The 22,656-nt window shown below is 47.2% G+C and overlaps 1 protein-coding gene across 1 annotated transcript; it reads right to left on the bottom strand.

Annotated features, from left to right (window-relative positions):
• Positions 1-508: 508 nt before the first annotated feature.
• Positions 509-14,146, bottom strand: LOC129380185 (uncharacterized). The gene is made up of 4 exons (XM_055074316.2): positions 14,000-14,146; positions 13,744-13,862; positions 936-1,075; positions 509-789 (listed from the first exon to the last, which is right to left on the bottom strand). The coding sequence occupies exons 1-3, from the start codon at positions 14,094-14,096 to the stop codon at positions 944-946; spliced, it is 348 nt and encodes a 115-aa protein (XP_054930291.1). The 5' UTR covers positions 14,097-14,146; the 3' UTR covers positions 509-789; positions 936-943.
• Between the last annotated feature and the right edge of the window lie 8,510 nt (positions 14,147-22,656).

Here is a 22,656-nt window from a genome sequence, read left to right on the forward strand (position 1 = left end):
TTGCGTGTTTTGCAATGCGCAACAGGGGGTAAGGACCATCCGCGCTCCAGGGCGAGGGACCGGTCACGAGAGCGATCATCACGCCGAGAGAAGTCGAGTAGGCGTGACCGGTCGCGCAGCCGTGAGCGGGACTACCGAGACCACTACCATGAGGACCGCTACCGAGACAAGGAAAGGGAGCACCGCGTTCGCCACTAAGTGACCCTCTTCACCACCGCATGGTAAGCATTTGCCGTGTTTCTTTTCCAACTTGAAATTCAGTTCAGTACGCGACTATTTACTTGGGTCTAACTCGCTAAAGCATGACATGGGCATTAGAATAAAAACCAAACGGCCCATAGGTTGTGACCTAATCCCTCGCCTTATCTTGAAACCTTCTTTCCAACTTCGTACGCCGTGCCTCGCCATACTGCAGGTGCTGCTGCACGCACCAGATACTTTTCATGACAAAATGAGGCGTGGGGCAATGGTAATTGGATGCAAAAATTTTTATTTTGTCATGTGAAAACAAATCGCAATTTCTTTCTTAAATGCTCCATGATAACCTGGTAAGGTAAGTGTACATTGCAATTTCCGGTTATGGTCATAAATTCGTGCAAGTGAAATTTGGATAAGTACATCTATTGTAAAAACCACTTTTCTAAAGCAAACCATAGTTTTCAGCAGAAAGAAGCATCGTCTGTTAGCTAGAGCTTTGGTAAAATACCCCGCACTGAGTTCACAGCATCAGAGGGAGGCTTTGCTTAGTGTGCCTCAGTCTTGAACCCTTTCTTGACTCGAGGCTTGAGACTAGAAGCAAAAGAAAATTAAAATGAAAATAAAGTACGGAACGTGGTTTCATCAGCTGTAGGAGGAAAAGAGAGAGAGAAAGAAGAGGACAGTGAAATGCACAGATTCGGAAAGGAAACAGCTATCATGCAAAGCACGACGCTCACCTAGAATTTCAACTTGTGACGGCAATGAAGCGGGCACCAACAGATTGCCGGACGACCGATGCGCTGACGATGTGTCCGTAATCGTCCACAATCCCAACATTCACTTGGATACGGTAAGCGCGGTAACCCCTCAGACTGATCTGCAAGATAAAGGAGGGCAGTTTCTGGTGTTGAGCTTTTAGTTTGGAGTGGGGGAGGGAAGGCCTTGGTCTAGGGAACAGGTTGCATGCTCATTTTTCGTTATTCATATGACATACATATTTACAAACAAACTGACTCTCCGTCCCAGCCTTGCAAAAGTGTATGTCCAGCAAAGGTGTTGAAAACCACCACTGCAACTGCTGAGGGGGTTATGCGATGCTTTATTGCTTTAGAGTAATGCTAATTGTGACAGCACGCTGCTCCCCATAGCGGTGCTGCAACAACATTGAAGTCATTTGTTAGGCTGGCTCTTATATACGAAAGGCTAGGAACGTCGCTCCTCACGTTGCATGTTGCCATCACTGTGGCAGCTTGCGCAGCAACAATCGTTACCTGGAAATGTATACAGACAGCGCTACGTGCTTCGCATTGTTAACAGGAGCGCCTTATCAATTATGTGGTTTGGATGATTGCTGTATGCTTGTTCTTTATTGAAATGTATACTGTTATGTATACGTTGCATGAGCGATTCCAGAGAATCCATGCACTGTTCACTTCGTTTTGCTAACTGCTTGAAGCCTGTGCCATACTGGGGTAAGGGCCACTGCTCTTGTCTTAGCACTGTCGCCAGGATCGGCCCACAATTTCGACGATAGATGCGAACATGAAAAGGGTGACCAACTAGAGGCTAACAGCTTCGTTGTAAAATCAAAATCTAGCCTCCTTGAAGCACCAATACTTTAGTGTGCGACTGGGCAGCCTACTCGCCCCGACTGGAGTGCCCACTTACCTATAAGGAAAGCAGGCTAAAGTGCATCGAGGGAATCGATAGCATACGCAGTGCACAATAGTGTGAACGGCACCAAACACTTCATGAATTAGTTCGGTACAAAACTGGCCTGGCACCTACTGCACTCTCAACAGGCACCAAAAGCATGGAGATTCAATTTTTTTTGTTTACCACTCGCTATTTGTTACCGGAATCTCGTCAAACCCACAACCTCGTGCTATCAAGCCACACTGCACAAACCCTGTACAGAATGAATCAAACGGCAGCACAAAGGCATTTCAGTGTTCCACTGGCGAAGCAAATGACAATGCAGGCCATCCTGAAACAAGCTAAGGGTGCATACACCTTGAACCTGCCGGTTCCATGCTGTCGGTAGTACTCATCGCTTTCTCTCTCTACTTAAGGACAAGGGTTCATTGAGCAGAATGCAATAGTGTATTTTTTCATTGAGTCATAATTGAGCAAAGCATATTGTTTCGGAAAGAATGACTTGTGGCCTAAATGGGGAGAGGGGTTAGGGAGTGGGAGAAAGTGGGGAGAACTACTCGCCTACATAAGCACTAGGTGTCAAACAACTTGAGCCTGAATTTAGTGGGAACTGAACCGAAACCAATATTCTCGGGAAATACCTGAATAAGAAAAAGATTCACACACCTCTTTAGCAACTCTTTGCGACTCACTGAAATCGTGTGTCAATGAGACCTTACCTAATTGTGAGACTGAAAGTTAAGAAACACTTGCACTTCTGAACTTTGTCTGCTAGAAGCCAAACTTCCAAATTTTTTTATTCCACGCTAGAACTCCAGTGTCGCACATCAGTGTGACGTTACGGATTTAAATGCATTTATGTTGTGGTACAATGGAAATTCGTGAAACTTGCCAAGTTCACTCTTTGGCTTTGTTACAATACAATGTAGGCCCAGTTTACCGATAAAGATAAATAAATAAATAAATAGACACGAGCAGGACGCCATGAAAATTCATGACTTGATGTTAAGCTGGTGCAGGAACTTCACTCGAAATTTGAAGGAGCACCACACTTTACAGGCAACGGGACTCGTTGTCTAGGCAGACAACCCAAGTGTATTTCATGCACTATAGTGGTAACACGCGCGTTAGTAGTACTTCTGTATTTTAACTGAAAGAAGAGACTGATTTCATTCACGCCTCGTGACGTTTTCGCCTCTTCTGTTGAAGTCATTAAGTTGCAATGAAGAGGAAAATTATTTGTGTTGTGTTAGCAAATTAACCTCCGGCTATGCCAAGAATTGAAAAAAGAAGCCACTCTTGCCGCGAGAACGCCAGCATGGTAAGCCAGTATACAGACACACAAACGAAAGACTGGTGGTGCCGTCGCCTTGAAGCGAAGCTCCTGTACCAGCTAGCAGTGACGTCTCCTCGAACCTAGTTGTACTTCTATATGTAAAATGGTCTGGGTTGTATCCTAGAAAAGTCAACTTTGGAAGTTTCAAGGACTTTTTCAAGGAACCGCAATGGCCGAAACGCACAAGAAAATTTTGCAGATCCCACGCACTGTGGGAATCGGTGTAAGCGAAGCTTACCGTGCTGGATGCTTTGATTGACGATAATTAGTGGTGATGTTGGCGGCTAAAGCTTAATTCCTTCATTGTTTAGGCAAACACGAGAGTGGCGAATTGTTAAACGTTACCTTGCATGTACCACTGCTGTTCGTCTGCGTAGTGCACAGAACGCACAGGGAGAGGTGTTTACCTGGGCCATTGTTGTGTGCCATATTTTATAACCTCTGAGAGGGTTGAACGTTGTCATTTCCTCACATGGCACATCGCATTGCGGCAGAACCATACAACTTGAATTGTATTATGGGGCTGTACGTTCCGAAACCAGACTCGGGCAATGAGGCAAGCCGTAGTGGCGTACTCCGGTTTAATTATGACACCGTGATGTTCATTAACGTGTCCCAAAGTCTAAGTGCAGGTGCGTTTTCTATTTCGCCCCCGTCGAGATGCGGCTGCCTCGGTTAGGATGGAATCCACGACCTCTAGCAATGTCATAGCCGTAAAGCTATCGCGGTGGGCACAGAAGTGTTGATTTGACTGTCAACTGCTTCCGTAATGTCTGCTGGACTCTGCGGTGCGCGTTAATTAACATGACTCTGCTTCTGAATGGCCTGCTTAAGTTGCCCGCTTGACATACTTGCGTGCAGTTTAGTTTTTAGAAATAGCAGCAAGGTACTGTACCGGGCCAATTATTTAAGCTTGGCCTGTTTCCCTGAAACCACTCAGAACCCGACACAGCTGAAGCTCTGGTGAACGAATGTAAACGAATGTCTTTCTCTGGGCTTTTCGCTACTGTTCTTTAAAAGCGTCAAAACGGCAAGTTGGGCCAGTTGTTTGGGATTTATAGTAAGGTTTGTTACAGCGCAACACAAGACAAGGACAAAAGGAGGTATAAAACGACGACACGGCGCCGTGTCGTCGCTTTATACCGTCTTTCGTCCTTGTGTTGCGCTGTAACAAATCTCGAAAAGCAACTATACAAGTGGCGAGTAAAATGCCAACGATCTCGTCTTCTTCGTCTGAGCTCATCATTTTGCAGACGTAGATGGCGGACGGGAGTGCGCCAACCCACGACGAAAAAAAAATATCGAAAGTGCGCGTACAAATCCAAAGTGCCGCGAGATGGTGGCACGTCCCTGAAATTTTTAAAGATACTGCGAGATGCCCCGCCTTCCCGGCGGCGCGGACAGACAGACAACGCGGCTGGTCTGAACAGGCGCGGGCGCTCGCCGCCTCGCCGCTTTGAAAATCCGCTTGTCCGCTCAGACGCTCCGCTTTCGGTGTGAATGTGCCGTTACTCGCGAATCTCATGCACGCTCTGAACCACCCCCTGACACGGTGTGCGCGACAGCAGCAATAGTGGCAAAGTCGAAGGAAGAAGCAAAGAAAGCTTCGCTATAAAACAAAAATCCGTGGACACCCAATCACTTAAGAGTTGTGAATGCGAAAGCACTAATAAGACAGGTTTAATTTAACATTAGCATAATAGCAGGGTTAAATGAAATGGCGTTACCGTTCCGCAAACGAACTTTGCAGAAAGAGTGTTCTGGTATATCGTAGTTTACGCGTGGGACGCTATGCCATTCCGCTTTGAATCTCGCATGCATGGTGCACCTAAGTGAGTCTATCTGTCCGTGAGTCCAGAAAGCGCGAAAGTGGAAGCCAGGACCGCTTTATAGTTGTGCTTTCTATGTCCGGAGATCTAGTGCGAACGGTACAACCAGCACAAGCTGTCTACCATAGCCTCCGAAATATTCCAATCTCGGAGGCCATGTGATATCGTCGCGCTTATCTCCTGACCCAAACGATAAGTGGCCGTTAAGGAAGAGGGGAAGAGAAAAAAATAGAAAGTCAACAAAAACAATCTGAATACCAGGTAATGTTTAAACTTCCCTTAACGAAAACAAAAATCTAAGCGGTTCGTCATTTTAGAATTTCAACATGCGCTAAATATTTCTGTCGGACAGCCTTTTGAATGATTTAGTCGAGTTAACAGGGGTTCAAGGCCTGCAAGCATTAGTCGTGAATGTATATATCGGCACTGCCAAAGACAAGAAGAATGGGTATATGTTAAGCCGAAGTATATCACCGAACCATCTTTGAGCACTGGCAACCACGCACTATGCTCCGCTAAGTTCACCGTCTACTGATGACATAGCAGTTTATATTAATTATGAGTGCGCCATTAGCGTTCCAATTCGGTGACGAAGGTTGCCCGTCCACGAAGACTAAAAGGAATGCCGGTTTCTTTCCCGGCGTGCACTTTCTGAATACTTCTTTAATGGCACGCGGAAGTCTACGGTCGCCTCCGTAGTCACCTCATGGAAATATGTGAATTCGTAATCAACCGTGATCTACATTGCCAAGTATTTACAGCTTCTTATCCCTTTCTTATACGAATTTATCACTGATGTAAAAAATTTATACTTCGTGCATTTATTTTAGAAAAGACAGTGAAAGAAGAATGACTACAGTCAACAGCTTTTTGCAACATATCAAAGCTTTATCACGAATGGCGGCCAAATCAAGGCGCGGGAAGCAGCGTGTGGTTCCTTCGAACTTTTGAATTCGCAGTCATAAACGATGAGAATTATGCCCACAGAATATTGGATGACTACACAAATTGTGCAACCCCAGACTACTGCTATGCATTACACAACATGCTCCAGACACTACACACAGGCGACACATGGACATTTGCGAAATATTAGGGGGAACCACGCTTATCGGCGGTGCTCAGTTGAGGAGTGATGTAGATTATCTGACACTCAGAGTTCTAGGATTAGCGAATATTTCTTGTAAAGCGTTACGATATCAGCACGAATAATCGTGCCAGAGGTTTAAAGTCGGCCGCCCGTGTTTAAACCCCCGCCAAAGGGAAACGGCAAATAAGTTTAAACTTTTGCCGTATTAGAGTTGTTTATATAAGAAACTTTTTTTTATGTATCAGTTTTTGAATGTCGCGACAGAGCCCCTGCAGTTAGTGACGTCACGCATTTCAAAATATTTTTCCACGTTTGGGCCGCTGCGGTTAAGTATACGATGTTGAAACACCTGAATTTCATTTTTTGACTGTATTACAAGAGAGTGTAGTCCACCTTCACCGATAAAATCTAGGCCCAGGCAGACGCCGTCAAATTTCATTTTCAAAATCAAATCTGGTTCGGAAAGTTCAATGCGTCACCCACCCCGGTTTTGCTCTTAGGAGTCTTTTCGGGTCCCCTCGCCTGACACGGTTTTTCTTTTATGTATGAGAAACGCAATTTGCTAATGCAGCTCAGATTTTTTTATCGTTGGTGCGCCTTTAAAATCACTCCGAAATTATTTTTGTGCAAACGCAATCAGTCGGTATGGAAGGTCATCATTGCGATCACCAAGAGGCAAATTCAAGTGCGCTGCGTAACGCGCCTAATATTAGGTTTTAATCATCTGCATCGCAGCATATCGCAGTAGCATCGGTCCGCACGTTTACATCCGTCTCTGCCCACTCTACGTGGAATATGTGAGCGATGTCACTCATTCGAGAGATCGATGTCTGACTGGCTATCCACATGGGGTCATCGAGAGTGTTTGGATTAATGCCGCCTACATTAGGCTTATTTTCAATGGTACACATATTCACACACAGTAACTAGTGCGCCTTCGAAAAGAAATACACAAAGGCAATATACGAAGAGGTTTCTTTAAAACAGTAGCGCGCTTCAACCTGAAAATGCATGAGGATCGATCGTCTGCTACAGCTTGCGACGAAAGGAGTTGCGACATATTCAGCTTTTGCAGCACGCTTGTACACAACGTAACAAACTCACGTAATATATAAACTGACATATCGAATTTGTCTACTTTCAACGATCTAATGGATGCCGTTTACACAGCCGTCATATCTGTTCTTGACGGAGAGATATTAAATTGCAAACCTCGTGCTTCTATTTTTTTCGAGCGTTCGAATTATTGAACATTCTTTCGACAAAATTCAGGCCCCAAATCGAACTTAGAACGACAGGAAGCTGAGCTAGTCGCTAAGGATTCATTATGCGAAAAAGAGGCGAGGCGTGCAAACAGGACACAAGAGTAGAGGAGTGGAAGCAGAAGCGGCGTTCGTGTTGTCCACTTCTCTACTCTTGTGTCCTGTTTGCACACCTCACCTCTCTTTTGCCTAAATCGAAATTCCGCTTCCAGCAGTGACTAGAATTTAACTTTATCACTCGGATGCATTAAATTTCATTAAAATCGGTCCAGAACTTATCTCAGAAAAACGTTTTTTTGCGTTGAACAGGCCGCGTCGGAGTCGGGCCCGAGCTAACGATAACGCTGGGTGTAGAGTTACTGTATATGCTACCACAGCTACCTGTGGTAGCATATACAGTAACTCTAGCTGGGTGCCTCCATGCGCGCGTCCTGCCTCGCTCCGTGCAGGGTGGCCGCATCGTTTCTGCGCCGCCCGCCTTCTTCCGTCTCACTTTCAACGGCCACCACGTTGCGAATTTTGCAAGATTACTAGGTGCTGCGCGCTGCGGTTCTCCAATACTTCGACAGATGGCTGGCGATTGCTTTCACGTTCGAGACATCGAAAAAGATGGCTTCTATGGACGGTGAAGGATAAACAGTACAACTACGTGTCCGCGGGCAGTGCGAGTAAGCCTTACAAAAATGCCTAGCAACATTATTTAGAACTTCTACCAACTTTCGGTTTACTTTATTAACAGTCTGTTTACATTTAAATTCTGGTAACATTTTCTCATACACTGTCAAAATACTTCTTTCTTACTTTTGTATAACGAATATTTTAAATAAGCCGTTAAAAGACTTCCTTCATACTTTTGCAAATAGAATATTTTAAGTGCCCCGTCAACATGTCTTCTAGCTTTTGCCTATATAACAACTTTAGTACTGCGTCAAAAGGCTCGTTCCTTTTGTGTAAAGAATGTTTTACTATACACCATCAAACTATTTTTTTTCTGAAGGACATATATCCTCGGTACGTCCACAGCTCGTACTGTTTGCCGAAAAATATTTAGAATGGGAAGTAACTTGAGAGTTTTTGATCATTTTTTCTAACACACATTAATGCCGATATATGACGTACTCAGGAATCAAGCTCTTTGTTTTAAATCATATCCCCGATCCAAGTCGGTAGCGAATTGTTGACGGAGCGCTACTAAAATGTTTAAAGAAATATGTTCGTAAACTGTGAGAACTAATCTTTTTAAAGGTTCCACTGGACTACGTGAGCGTGCGGTGACGTCAGCACACTCCGAGAAATTTGTTTGCGCTACACCACCAGACCGGTGGGATAGCGGAGTACTGTGCAGGCCGCGCACCAGTTGCACAGGTTTATCCCGGCCTTGGGACTGGTTAATTAAAAGCCGATTTACGCTTGACCCGTGCGGTCGTGCAGAAAACAGCACATTTCGCAAACTGGTTCACAAATTTTGGTATACATTGGGCTCGCACATGCAGTGTAAACCGAAATGCGTGTACCAGTCTGCGAAATGCGCAAATTTTCACCCGACCACATGCGTGCGGGCAGGCGGGTGGTGTGGCGTGGGGCTCGAGCGTAAATCGGCCCTTACCACGCAGTGCTATTGAAAGGCCACCAATTAGCTTTGCAACGAGGTAATCAGATCAGTGCACTCCGCGATATAAATAGTACGCCCTAAGCTGGGACGTGTCAGCAGAGTAGCGTCGCGATATTTGTTAAAAAGAAGAAAAAGAGCCGGAACTCATGGCAACACGGCGCTGCAACGTCGTCGCTCAAATATCCAGAAGGCTGCAAAATACAGCTGCTGCTGAGTGAGCGCGAATTTCGACCTGAGTAAGCGCGCAGGTCGAACAGACAGAAAAGCTGAACTCGGTGCAGGTAACACTTTCTGTGAAAAAAGAATGAAATTACCCTCACTGTATAAAACATGTAGCTTTGTACCCGTCCCTATTCGCACGCTTTCGTCCCTGGCTCCTACCGACGACTTCTGCACATTAAAGGTAACTAATAGGACATAGCATCAAAGTGAAGGCAAAGCAACTATGTCAACTGATCTGCTTTACGGCGATGGTAGCTTGCTGTGTGTGAAAACAGATTGAAAAGAAATTATTATGCACTGTTAATATTCAGTGATTTCGCTTCACAACACCGCGATAAAATTTTGAGCTCCAAAAGGGGTCACCATGGCATCCGTAATTATGCCATTCCGGACACCAAGAGCCAGGATATCAAAGGCCATGATTTTGCCGTGCTTCGGGCGTCTGAAAACTGCTAACGTCATTGCCGCCACGCTTTGGACATGTATTTGACTATAAAAATACTACTACAATAGGCTTCAGCATTATTTTGCGCTGGGCGCCATGAAGCAAAATTTTGTCTTTGAAAGCGGCAAGCGCTGAAGGATGTGCTTGCGCAAAATAGGATAACCACATAATTTACCCAATATGACTATTTTTCTATGTTTATTACATTTGAAAAAGAAAAGCCGGTTTTCAGAACAATATTTGCCTCGAAATATAAAAATATACAGTCCCGTAATGCACAACAAAATTGAGCCGGCTGTCTTGTCAGGTTTTATTTTTTCAACCTCTGCCACGAGGTACATTCCTCCAAGTGCAGTTCCCAGAAAGGGGTGCGCACAAAAAAGCAGGCCACATCTTTCACCAAGAGGCGATGAATGTCCAGGTGTGAGTCAACCATCGGAATGTGGGAGGGAGGGGGTCATGTTTCGGCGTAAAAATGGGCTTTAGTTCCGCAGCGGTCAAGTAGAAGCAGATGGATGGAAAGAATGTCACATGCCTATCTCGCGCATGCGCACAAATTTGACAGTGGCCCGAGTCAAGGCAAGGCAGGAGACCGTCGCAAAGGAACTGATGACGAGTCTTCGTGATTTGGGAGAAGGAAAGTACGCTTAATTCTGTGCTGCAGAATTAAGCGTACTTTCCCTCTCCCAAATCACGAAGAATCGCCATCAGTTCTTTTGCGACGCCGGCATGGTACGGTCGGAACGATGTAGGTGTTTCGTCGCGCATTGTAGCAGCAATCTAGCTATTTCTGCTGCTGTTTATGCTTATGCTGTGTTGTGGCTAATTCATCATTGCACGCCAACCAGCAACGTGTTTACGAAGCCCACGGTGCTTTCTTCTTTCCGTGATGTGAACGTTTCTGCAGCTTCTCTGCCAGCTGCGATGCAGTGTCGTGTGAGGTGATTTAATATTGGCACTGTCCGTGTTTTAAACTGCACACTGCACAAAGAGCGAACAGTGGTTCCTCAAGACAGCACTGCGTTGAAGTTTTATCTGTCTCCAAATTAAAATAAAAGATATGTTCTTTTCTATCATGCTTCATAAACATATTATTTTGATGTTATTTTATTTCAGTTTCTTATGCCGCATTTTGGCAGGTTATTATTGCGCGAACAGTAACGACGTGAAATATTTGAAGAACGATTTTCTTACATACTATGTAAGTATCGTAACTATGCCGCGTCATGCGGTTCGCTTGAAGTTGCTATAAGCACGAAGCGTAAAAATACTTCGTTTTCACAGCACTCGCAATGACTTAATGTCTAGTAAATATTGTCTGATCATGAACTCATTCTATGCTCTTTCCTACACTGGCTGTACAGGATGAGCGATAGTCAAATATTGAGCGTATAGTTTCACGGTTCACAATGACATACGTTTCAGCGAACCGGTTCACAATGACATAGGTTGCACTGGTTAGACAAGTGCGAGTGGGAAAGAAAATCGTTCGCACTTGTCTAACCACTGCAACCTATGTCATTCTGAACCGCTATTTTTTTACACTGATATTTTGTTTACGAGTAAATATAAATGAACACGTCAAATTACAGAAGCGTTCCATATAATAAGGCGTGCTTAAAAATGCATCAGTCATCCATTGGTTGCTATCACTGACAAAGAATTCGTATTCTTGAATACTGCTTCAAGCTCTGTAATCTGTTTATATAAAAATGGATGACACGCACACGTTTTGCACATGCTCGGTGCAGCTAGCTGGCGCTTTTACGTTCTCTTTCCAAAAATAAACAGTTGTGAGTAAGCGCTCGCGCGTCCGCCTTCTCTGCGTCCGTGTATATTGTGTGCGCTACAAATTTCACCATGTATAAACCATGTAATTGACTTTTTGAGCGAGTAAATTATTTATGCAGATAATTGGTTAATAAAACATTTTGGGAAACTGAATTCATTCAGGCCACAACATTGGGGGCTATAACAATAGTTTTAGGCCGTTCTCTTTCTTGCGGAAACGATCTTGCACACTTTCCTAATTTTAATAACACGTAGAAAATACAACGCAGCAAAGTATATGCATTGCAAAATGTGTCCCATCCTTGCTATCTCCTCTGCAAGTAAACAGGGATGACGGTTACAACTTTAGACCTCATGTGAACCTTCTTAAAAAGCTGTTCTATATATGTCATGTGCTAACCTGAACATGATGTTAACACTGACCATTTTGTTTCTATGCAGGCTTCACTCGGCGAACATTCTGAGTGACATCAGCTCGGAATGTAAAAATACATTATAATCGATGCTTGCTAGAGATTATGCGTCAGCTGCCGTGCCGTAATCAACTAAGTCACTAATCATTTATTATTTTTTATTAATTTCTCTATTACTTCTCTCACAATTCTGTGTAAATATTTTTGTGTGAATAAACTTCTTTTATTGCAAACTTGAATTTGTTTTCCATGTACATGCACCTTCTAGGTTGCATACTGCCTTTTACCAACATGTTCACACATACTGACAAATTTTTACACTATGCTACTAAGTCTTATGTGGGACAAATGTTACTAGGGGGGTAGTAAAACGTCAGTAGCAAGTACATGTAGTAGTAGTAAGTGAGGCACTGTATATTCTGGGGACTCTTCAGCGGCGGTTACTCCATGCACAAACGTATATGTATGCCCATATTGAGCGTTCCGCGTCAACGCGCTGTGGAAAATGCTGCCCGCCGTAGCAGACGACGCTGTTGTCGCGTCAGGTGAGGACTACTTCCATATACCGGTGGTCGCGCCCGTCCTGTTCGCGAATGATGACCATAAGCGCACCGCGTATACAAAGAAGTCGAGGAGGAATTTCAGGGAAGTCTTTCGGACTAGTATTCACCGAAAGGCATCCTCGCACGCATATACCATCGCGTTGGCCAAATTTCCAGGCGAGGTGTTTAGAGACCCCTTCGAGCCTTCCGAAAAAAAAAAAAAAAAGCTCATCGAAGCGCGCTTCTCCACCCTACGGATAAACAATACACCTTGGTCGGTACGGTCTACTGCAGAACCTCGTCCAATGTCATTGCCGCCAGAGATTGAAGTGGGCCTTCCTCGCAAGCAAGGAATTTCTATCCATAGGACCTACATTTGCGTATTTCCCTTTTCGGAAGGGTGCGCGGGCCTTTTTAGGAAAGGCATGCGTGGGTCCCAGAAAACGCTATGCGGCTATTGCGACATCGCTACCGTTTCCGACTGCCTTTGAAGAAACAAAGCAGGGTGGATAACAGAAAATGCCAAAGAGCTACAGCTTACTGAAATCAACAAAAGACAGTCTTTGGTCCCTTGAATGAAGATAAGTATATAGCACGCCTTGGTCCTTATCTCTCAGGGATCCATGCGTTAGGTGCAAGGAGGCGTTGCAAGTAACAAGGTAACTATCAGACAAGCTCCGACAACTCGACGTAAGTTCCGTACACCGTTCAACTTATTTGTTACGTCACGGCGTCCGTTAATTGATCCATATTCTATAACAGCGAAAATTACCGTAATCAGAGTTTCTTCTCCATGGGGCACTTGGTCATGTGTGCCGCATTTTTTTTTAAACAAGATATAGTGACCAGCCAGAAATCAGGAAAGGGTGTATTCTGTAAGGGTCCACCAAATGGACATGTCGATTTCACCCACTGCTAAAGTTCTGCTTAGCTGGGCTGTAGTGCGAGCCAGAAGGAAACGACCACCTTCAGCTAATTCAGCAGCAGACGAAATGGAAATGTCGTCTAGGTGGTCACTTGTAGAATAGCCCCCTCCCCCAGGTAGCGACGAGTATAAGTATAAGACCACGTTCCTCCCTGGGCTAACAAAAAATCGTACAGGCCAGTACGGTAACAAGTTAGTAGCACCCGCGCCGTCATGTCTTGTTGACGGATTCGCCGAATGTCGCCGGGCCAGTTTTGAACGATCGCACACTGCACTTGACCTAGGTAAAACCCACGACCTTCTGACCAGGGTGTTAGTCAAAGCATACGCTTCTTCAAACTCGCTAAGTATTGTGCACGTTACGAACGGCGACCTAACTAGCAAGCGCGTCTAAAATGGGGAAGCGGCGGACGAACTCTTACCGGAGGCGGGTTCGGGATGTTGTTCTCGTTGGAGAAGAGCTTGAGGTTGGAAAACGACAGCACCCGGCCCTTCAACCAAAAACCGGGCCGCGGTGAATCCGGGTGGCAGTACTGACCAACTGCGCAATTCCAAGGATACACTTTAGGGCTTAAATTCGCTTCGCCACAAATAGACAAACACAAAAATGTAAAGAAAAACGCCTCTCTCGGGAGGCGGCGATAAGGCCGACTGCGATAGCGTCTGGCTCAGACTGACCGCATTGGTGCCCAGTGGAATCCGTGAAGGTGAGCCAGGCCGTGTACTGCCACTTATCCACCAAGTTTGTAATCCGAAACTCAGGCGCTGGGTTCATGAACCTGCATGCGAGGGAGATAGTCGAGGCACGGTAATTTTTGACGAACACCGTTGTCACGCGATGGATACGCATGCACGTGTCGAAACGAGCAGCTAAAAGAAGATGATTGCACGATGCCATGCTGAGAAAGACATGAACAGACAGCAATATGCGTGGGTCGTGCATAGGCGATTGTTCCTCGTATCTCAATAACGCGCTGCCTGTAGTTGCGAAAATGGGCGACCCAACCAGCTTGCTCTCAGCACTGCTGAATCGGTTTAAACTGCATGGATGCCTTCGCCAAATGAGAGTGATTATCGTTCGCGTGTTTACTGCCCACTGCTTCTTTTTTTTTTCAGACCAGCATGTACACCACGATGTGGCATGTGAGGCTTCTCGGCAGGAACGCTAATGCGTGCTCGGAACGCTCATGCCAACAACGGAAGCCAGCACGCTGCCCTGTGGAGTGCGATATTGCAACGCTTCTAAAAGCGAACCGTTTTGAGATCGCCCCCGTGCACTACGGCCCGAAAACACGTCGGCTGTGAAAAACACTCGCCTGCCCTGTGTGTGTATCGGCAGTTCCATCCTACGCAGCGGGAATTCGTGCTGGTTGACGAGGGTGACATGGGGAAGCTTGGCCGGCAGACGGTCCACGATCGCCCGATGCTGATTCGCGTTCTTTTTGGGAGGGAACTGGGGCCAATCGCTCCAGTCATGAACCATGTCCCAGTGGTCACTAGGAAAGTCCGCCGGACGGACGAGGTTTGGCTGAATCCAGACCTTTGGCTCGCTCCTAACGACGACGGCTGCGGCGCCGGAGGTGGACGGCAGGCTTTCGATGTCTCTCGACTGGGACGGGCCGGCCGGTGGCTCGCTCCCAACGACGGCTGCTGCGGCGCCGGAGGTGGACGGCACGCGTTCGATGTCTCTCGACTGGGACGGGCCGGCCGGTGGCTCGCTCCCAACGACGACGGCTGCGGCGCTGGAAGTGGACGGCACGCTTTCGATGTCCTTTGACTTGGACGGGCCGGCCGGCGCGACGTCGCTGTCACTGCTGGAAGAGCTGCTACTGCTGCTGTCGTCGCTGCTGCTACTGCTGCTGTCGTCGCTGCTGCTGGTGCTCGTCGGCAGCTTGCAACCGACTCCCATAAGCATGGCGTAGCCGTACAGACTAGGTTCGAGTCCAGCAGCAGCGGAGGTGGAAGCACGGCCCGAAGACGCCATCCTCGAGGCACAAGCGCAGTTGGCGGAGTGTATCGTAGGGAGCGCGACTTCAGTAGATCTTCGATGGTCGAGTAGCTGCCGTTTGCTGTGCAGCGGCTTGTTTTATGGCGTGCTCGTGAAGTGTGCTACCGCAGAAGGCATGGGCATTGCTTTTTTTACTATGTTGACGACCTTGAAAGTATTTGGCACATGCCCACTTACGGTCACGCTTGGTTGGCTCTTCAACGTAGGCGTGTCCTCGTTCTACGATTTTCACCTCTCCCTCGAACCGCAGGAGGCAGATAAACTTGTGTCGAAGTTTTCCTTTGTTCTGACATACTGGACGAACATGTACCCCTTTCCCCTCCCTTCTCAATTCGGAGAAGGTATGACCAGCGCGAAACGACACTTCAATTTCGATGGGCTGCGGTATTGCAGGCTTAGTCATGGTGGTTCAGAGGGTGTATATTCTCGGAAAGAGCATGGATGGCAGAGAATAAAGGAGACCGAGACACGCTTCCGAACTTTGCACCGTGTCCAATGTGCAAAATACCATCTCGAGCTCCCCGGTGAAATGGATCCGCGTGATCTCCCGCAAAAGCAGCGCCTGCATGTTTATGAATGTGTAAGGCCAGAGGGAAGCTAGACTGGAAGAGAGGAGGGGAGAGAGAATATGGGTAGAACCGACGCAGTCGCTGAACGAGTCCTCACCACCTTCGCTTGCCTCTCCCATACAATAGAGGGGGCGGGAATAAATTAAATAAATCGTGAAGAAAAAATAAAATAAGGAAAAAAGGGGTGAACAGTAAAAGTGTACCCGAAGTCGTGGATAACAAGACGAGGTCAGAAGAACGAGTCTTCTGCGCTGGTGCTTGACATTTCCTTGGCCTTCCAACAAAATCATGTTTGCTGGCAGTACTCCCAAAGATCTTCGAAGCCATTGCTAAACTTTCAATCCAAGCATTCCAATGTAGTAAAAAATGGAATTGCCATGTTGTGCCTTAAGTCTTCTCTCACCAGAATCCTGCATGCACAAAATGAGCGCCAGTTTTAATGTGCAGGTCCGGCGCCTATTAGAAGCAGGTTATCCTAGTGAAGCAGTGGCCACTGTGGCTGAGCGCCTAAAGAAGTCGGTTTCGAGGGGGACGGACGTGATTACGGAAAGCAGTAATAGCAAAAAAAAAAAAGAAGAGTAGTGGCTATTCCGTATAATCATTCAGGCTGTCGCACAGGCTTTTTTTTAAAAAGTTGCAAGTAGAGGTGATGTTAATGTTGCTTTCACTGCTCCCAATAAGCTAGGTAAGATATGCGCTGCCGTACATAGGAAAAAGGAGCAGGTAAAAGGCAAAAAACGAACACATATTTGTTCAATGAAGCACAATAAGAACAACAGTTTTACTGATTGTCGTATGGGTGTGGTTTATAAAATTCCCCTTAGCTGTGGCCAGTTCTACCTTGGGCAAACAGGACGGTGTATCAATCAGAGGCTAATGGAACATAAAAGGTCGTTAACCGGTGGATCGCCTTCTAATCTTTCCTTACATTGCCAAGATTGTAACTGCACGCCAGAGTTAGATGAATGCACGATATTGTACAGGCATAAGAATGAAGATGCGCGTCTTATGGTAGAGGCCTGGCATATCTATAATGGTGGAAGCGCGTGCGTGAGTCAGCCTTCGATTACTTTACATAAGGAAGAGATTAAGTGCCTTAACAGTTATCTCTCACGTAGGCCGGCACGTGTACCTGACTGACACGTGGTGTTACCATTCCTGAGCATGCGCAGATGAGTTTTGTGTCTTCTTGCTTTTTCGCCTGAGTGCTCCATTCAGTTGATAGTCGGCGTTCGTGTTGTCCACTTCTCTTCTCTGGTGTCCTGTCTGCACGCCTCGCCTCTTTTTTGCATAATGAATCCTTAACAACTAGCTCAGCTTTCTGTCGTTCTTAGCCTGGGAGGCGATGAAAACTATCCTCTTTCGCGCCTCTCTTACGGAAGTTATAAATATTCTCGCGCATAAGATAGCGAATAGTTCAGCCGGTAATTGTTGACGATGTTGCACGAGAGGATTGTTCGTTATTGAAGTATGGTATAACTCTCGCTGAAGTAGACGATTGTGTTAAGCTAGAGCCATCTGTATAGGCATGCTATGTATCCTAGAGGCCGCATATACCGAGTCATCATGTCTAAGCTTTCCGGAATGTATTGAAATTATGCCTGTTGCAAATAGCGTAATTCTTGTCCTTGAGCTGTATTATTCGAAGAGGCGGACAATACTGGAAGGAGACATCAAAACACACATATTAAAATAATTAACACAAATTCACTAATAAACTTCATAAATATTTACGGCATGTAGGGCGATTTAGGAATTGTAGTCGGTGAATTTGCAAGGCCCATCCACTTGAAATGAATCTCCAGGATTGCATCAGTTTCGATATATAATTTCCCAAAGTGTGGGACGAAGTACATGCACGTTCGAGTTGCTCTATTGTTCAACGCGTAAAAGTGCGTTTTGTTAAAAAGTCGGACAACAGTGAATTCTCACTGCGAGCTTGATGGCGCATATCTCAAAACTAGTGTCATTCCAGAAATTTATTCCGAATGGACACACCTTGATGCAATCTGTGAATTGCAATTATATGCCGTTAAGTTAATAATTAAGAAGCTAACTTGTGATTTTTTTTAAATTAGCAGATTATGTGTTTCGCTTTCAGCAGCGACTATGCCCGCCTCTCTGATTAATCCAGCTCAAGGACGGCAATTATGTCAACTGCAACAGGCGAGTAAAACAAATAAAAAATCCGCAAACCCTAAATATTATCATCCCGCATATTTGGTAAAGTGCTAGTTGTTGCGTAGCTTTCATGAAACCTGTCTCGTTTTGTAGTTATACCATCTATTGCCAACTATATTTTTGAGAAGGTAAGCCCCGATTTGAGAAACTCATTTTTCTGAAGGATGTAGAGATAGTCTTGGATTTTTTTATGGATACGACTTTCGCCCATTTTCATTAGTTTTAAAGCCAATGGGTGATTTTCCATGTTCGGATTAAGGAAAAAAAAGAAAAACATTTTTCTGAAGTTCTCCGAACTGGAAGCGGTGTTTCGCGAGCCTCTATAATAAAAAGGCAGCTACAAGTCGCGCGCGGAACTCCTAGGCGTATGCGAAGACAATTCACTCAAAGTCTTTGGAGTCGCTCTTACAAAGTTCGGGAGAGGCCGCAATTTCATCATGGTGACCTCGAATCGAGACAGAAGAAATTTCCCACCAGCGCACTCTCGACTGTGCAAGTGATGAGTGAACATCATTTGTACTACATCGCGGCATCAACTCTGTCAATAATTGAGCTCCTTTTTTTTGTGTTTCTTGAAGTGACATGAGCCGGTAATGTGCAGGGATTCCTTTTACTCAACTCTGTGACTTTCTTATCATCTACACAACCGAAGACTGGCCGATCGCGGTGATAATTAATGCGGGCGGATCGAAATAAGGAATATAATTGGAATAGAAACATCACATTATCGCGGCCCTCGACGCACTTCCTAAGAGAAACTGCGATAACGGCAGAGATTTCGCGACTTAGCGCACGCACTGTCAAGATGTCCAGAACGCTCCCTGTCCTCGTGTCGGTGTACGATATGTTTTCTTTTTTTTTTTTTGTCTGCGAATGGATGACGCGAACATGCACAACTAACGTGTGCAAGTGAGCCCTCGCCGGCCGTCTGTGGCGGGAACTGATCACCTGCTGTGGCTGCGTTCAGGGCCTTAAAGACCACGAGCGAAAAAGTGCTTAGAGGTGTACGGATATACGGACAGACCAACCCACAGACTCAACGAACGGTTGATTCGGGCAGTGGTCTCGTCAAGCGGTGGATTTCGTTTTTTACCCATAATTCATTCCGCGATGTTTTCCATGAAATAATTTGAATTGAAAGTATTTATCCGTCATGGGTCTCACAGGGAACTTACGCTGCTTCTTGTCGAGGAACGACGGCACGCATTTATTGACCATAATATTTTGTATGACAAACCGTACGATTAAAAACAACAAGGTGAGGCGCCACTAACGTTCCGTTTCCCATGCAACGCTTGCCATAGGCACAAATTTATTCCCGAGCAATGTGGTGGAGATTTACTGGTTCCGAGTGTCCTTTTCTTCAGGAAATAAAAATCTCCTCATCTGGTTCTTCGCCATTAACTTCTGCAGAGACTGGCACGTTAGCACTTGCTGGGTATCGTACGTTCATTCGTATACACCATTCGATAGCACATATGGTTTACCGAGCATGCAGGTTGTGTTGCTGGGGCGCACGCGGCCTTTATTCCGGTGACCATTGTCGGCCGCGAATTTCCTGCGCTGCTGGACACGGGCGCAAGCGCTTCGTTGTTCGGCGAACAGGTGTTATCCCACCTGCAGAAGCACTCAGTGCGCTTGCGGGATTGCCGAACGACATTCAATCTCGCGAAAGGAGTGGCACATTCGGCGGGCGCCGCAAGGCTGACTGTCAGGTGGGGGGAGCGAATGAGACGCACGCGTTTCGTTCATCTCCCCGGGCTCAGTGTTCCTGCGATTCTCGGAAGGGACTTTCTCCTTAAAACAGGAATCCCGCCGGCGTCCGATCTTGCCTGTGCAGATGGGGTGTGCGTGCAACGTGCCGCGCGCAGAGTTCGGGGGCAAGCCCTCGAGCTGTGCGCTCGCCCGGTTGCACTAACGTGGTAGCTGACGCGCTATGCCGTGCCCCATTGTCCACCAAGAGCGTTCATCCAGGTGTTACAGCCGCTGCCGGGGCCTTCGCGCCAGCAGGCGTCGGGGGCAAAACGAGCGCAGAGAGAGGCGAGTCCGCAAGCGGGCAAACCTTTCATTCCGCTCTCCAGGCAAGCAGCGCGCCGCAAAACGAGCGATCGGGGGAGCTTCTCGCAAGCGAACCCACGACGCCGTTGGCTGCAGTCCTGAATGGGGACGAGACCAGACTCCCCTTTGGGAGAATTGGAATCGCATTCAGCAGGCAAGAGCTACTGAAGGCCCAGCAAATTGATCCGTTTTGGCGCGGAGTGAGCGACGTACGGTCTCAGGGAGACGGAGCGCCGAGACGCTGCTGGTAGTGCGGCGGGCGCAGGGGGGCCGGAACCAGCGTGTGTCGCTGGGTCGCCCGCGGATTCATATTTGCTGGATCACGATGGGCTCCTGCTGAAATACATAGCCACCGATGACGAGGCTGTGGACCCGTTTAAAGTGGTTATCCCCAAGATTCTGAAAAGCGCACTGTTGCGATCATCTAATGATGAACCCTTGGCGGGTCATTTGAGTGGCTCCAAAGTTTTTGCGAAACTAAGCCAAACTGTGACCTGGCCTGGCATAAAGCGCGACATCTTTCGCTATTGCCGTTCCTGCCATGTCTGTCAAACGGTGAAATCAAGGGGTGGCAAGCCGCCCGGGTTGATGAAACCAATTGACATTGAGCGTCCGTGGCAAGTGGCCACCTGCGATCTTATGGGGCCTTTTCCCAGGAGTAAACAGGGGTTCACACACCTGATGGTAGTCGTCGATCATTTTTCGAAGTGGGTGGAGTTGTTCCCGCTTCGAAAAGTGACCGCGCGAGCGGTGCTGGAGAGGCTACAGGAAGTTTTTTGTCGGTTCGGCTTTCCGAAAAGACTAATTACGGACAACGCGTCCTATTTCACCGCTTGGGTGTTTGGTGCTACGTGCCGTTCCCTGGGAATTAATCACTGCACCACGTCGCCCTACCACCCCCAGTCCAATTTGACGGAGAGGGTCAATAGAACCCTCAAACCAATGTTGGCAGCCTTTGCCGTGCACATGAGTCAAAAGGATTGGGCAGACCACCTGAATGAGCTCGCGTTCGCAATCCGAACCGCCGAAAATCGCTCGACTGGTTTCTCTCCCGCCTTCCTCAATTTTGAAAGGGAGCTGGCAAATCCGGTGACCAGTGCCATTCAATGTCAGCTCGGGGACGAGGAGGCGCCGGCAGACTGTTCTGCGTACGCTTGAGCACTTCGGGACAGGCTTTGTCGGGCTCTCTGCAGAGCAAGGCAGGGTTTTACTTCGGCCATGGGGCCCAGCAGAAGGCTCAGTACGACCGGAAGCATCGCCATCTTTCATCTAAGGTAGGTGATTTGGTCCTGAAGCGCAACCAGGCTCTTAGCGACGCGAGCAAGGGGTTCTCAGCCTCGCTCGCTCCTAACTGGCTTGGTCCGTACCGAGTAGAGAAAATTTGGTCTCCGCTCGCGTACTTGCTACATTATCATTATTATCATTATTATTTTCCATTATCGAGGATTCCCCTTCGGGAAAACTCAGCCGTGCCCACATCGCCGACCTGAAGGCCTTTGCGTTGCGGTCCGACGAGCTCGCGCCGATGCCCTGTGGCACCACGCGCAAGCAACAGGGCAAACCCGGGGCGAAGGACCGCATTCGGACCACGCACCGGTACAACCTGAGGAAACGGTCACCTGTGTGATACCGCGCCTGACGGCGGACTCTTTCGGCCACCGAAGGCCCTGAGTAATATTGCTTAGCCTCGCTGGGTTAGCTTCCTTGCGGCCAGTGCACGAAAAGGAGCTGGCACCAGCGCAGCTTTCTGCTACTGTTAGCAGTGTGCAGTAGCAATGTGCATTTTCTAATTTTTATTTTTGGGTACGCATGCTGAGTGTAATTATTGTGTTAATGTTTTAAGTGTACAGCCATATAGTTCATTTTTTGTTACTTGTACATAGACTTTGAACATTCTTGTTTTCTTGTGCGTGTGTTTTTTTTTTTTTCTTCTCGTTTTCGTTTTTTTTTCCGTGCTCTTTTGCCAAGAAGGGAGTCGGTAATTGGCGTGTCGTGCAGCGCGGAGGGTCCCAGTGGTCCCTTTGACTTTGAGAGGGAAGCTTCGCACCTGGATCGGTGCGGCCCGTTGTGGACGACGGGCGGCATGGCGGACGGTGAGGAGTGATGCGCGGTACCACGAGGAGAGTGTGCGCGTGCGTGTGTGTGTGTGTGCGTGCGTGCATGGGGGCTGTTGCTTGTTGAAGCAAGCTGAAGGAGCCTCACCAACTCCATCGGATCGCCGCGGACACCGATGGTGGACGGGACCCTATGACATCACGCCAAGAGCTCGGCTCTCTGCAGTCGCCGACGCCGTGCGAAAGCCCTGCAGCCGCCGTTGTGGCTGCCCATCTATCCTGCATACGTCGGCGTGGCCAGCTGACCTGGCAGTGTCCTGCTCCATCCAGTTGGAGTTCGAGACCACCACCACCACGAAAGCGGCACTCATCGGTCTCGCCGGCAACTCCGATGGAACAACGGTGGACATCAGTTGCGGGCAAATGGGATAAAGCCAGATATATTTCTGAAAAATAAACACTATG

This window comes from Dermacentor andersoni, chromosome 4 (genome assembly GCF_023375885.2).
Source record: "Dermacentor andersoni chromosome 4, qqDerAnde1_hic_scaffold, whole genome shotgun sequence".
In the NCBI taxonomy this organism is placed as follows: Eukaryota; Metazoa; Arthropoda; class Arachnida; order Ixodida; family Ixodidae; genus Dermacentor; species Dermacentor andersoni.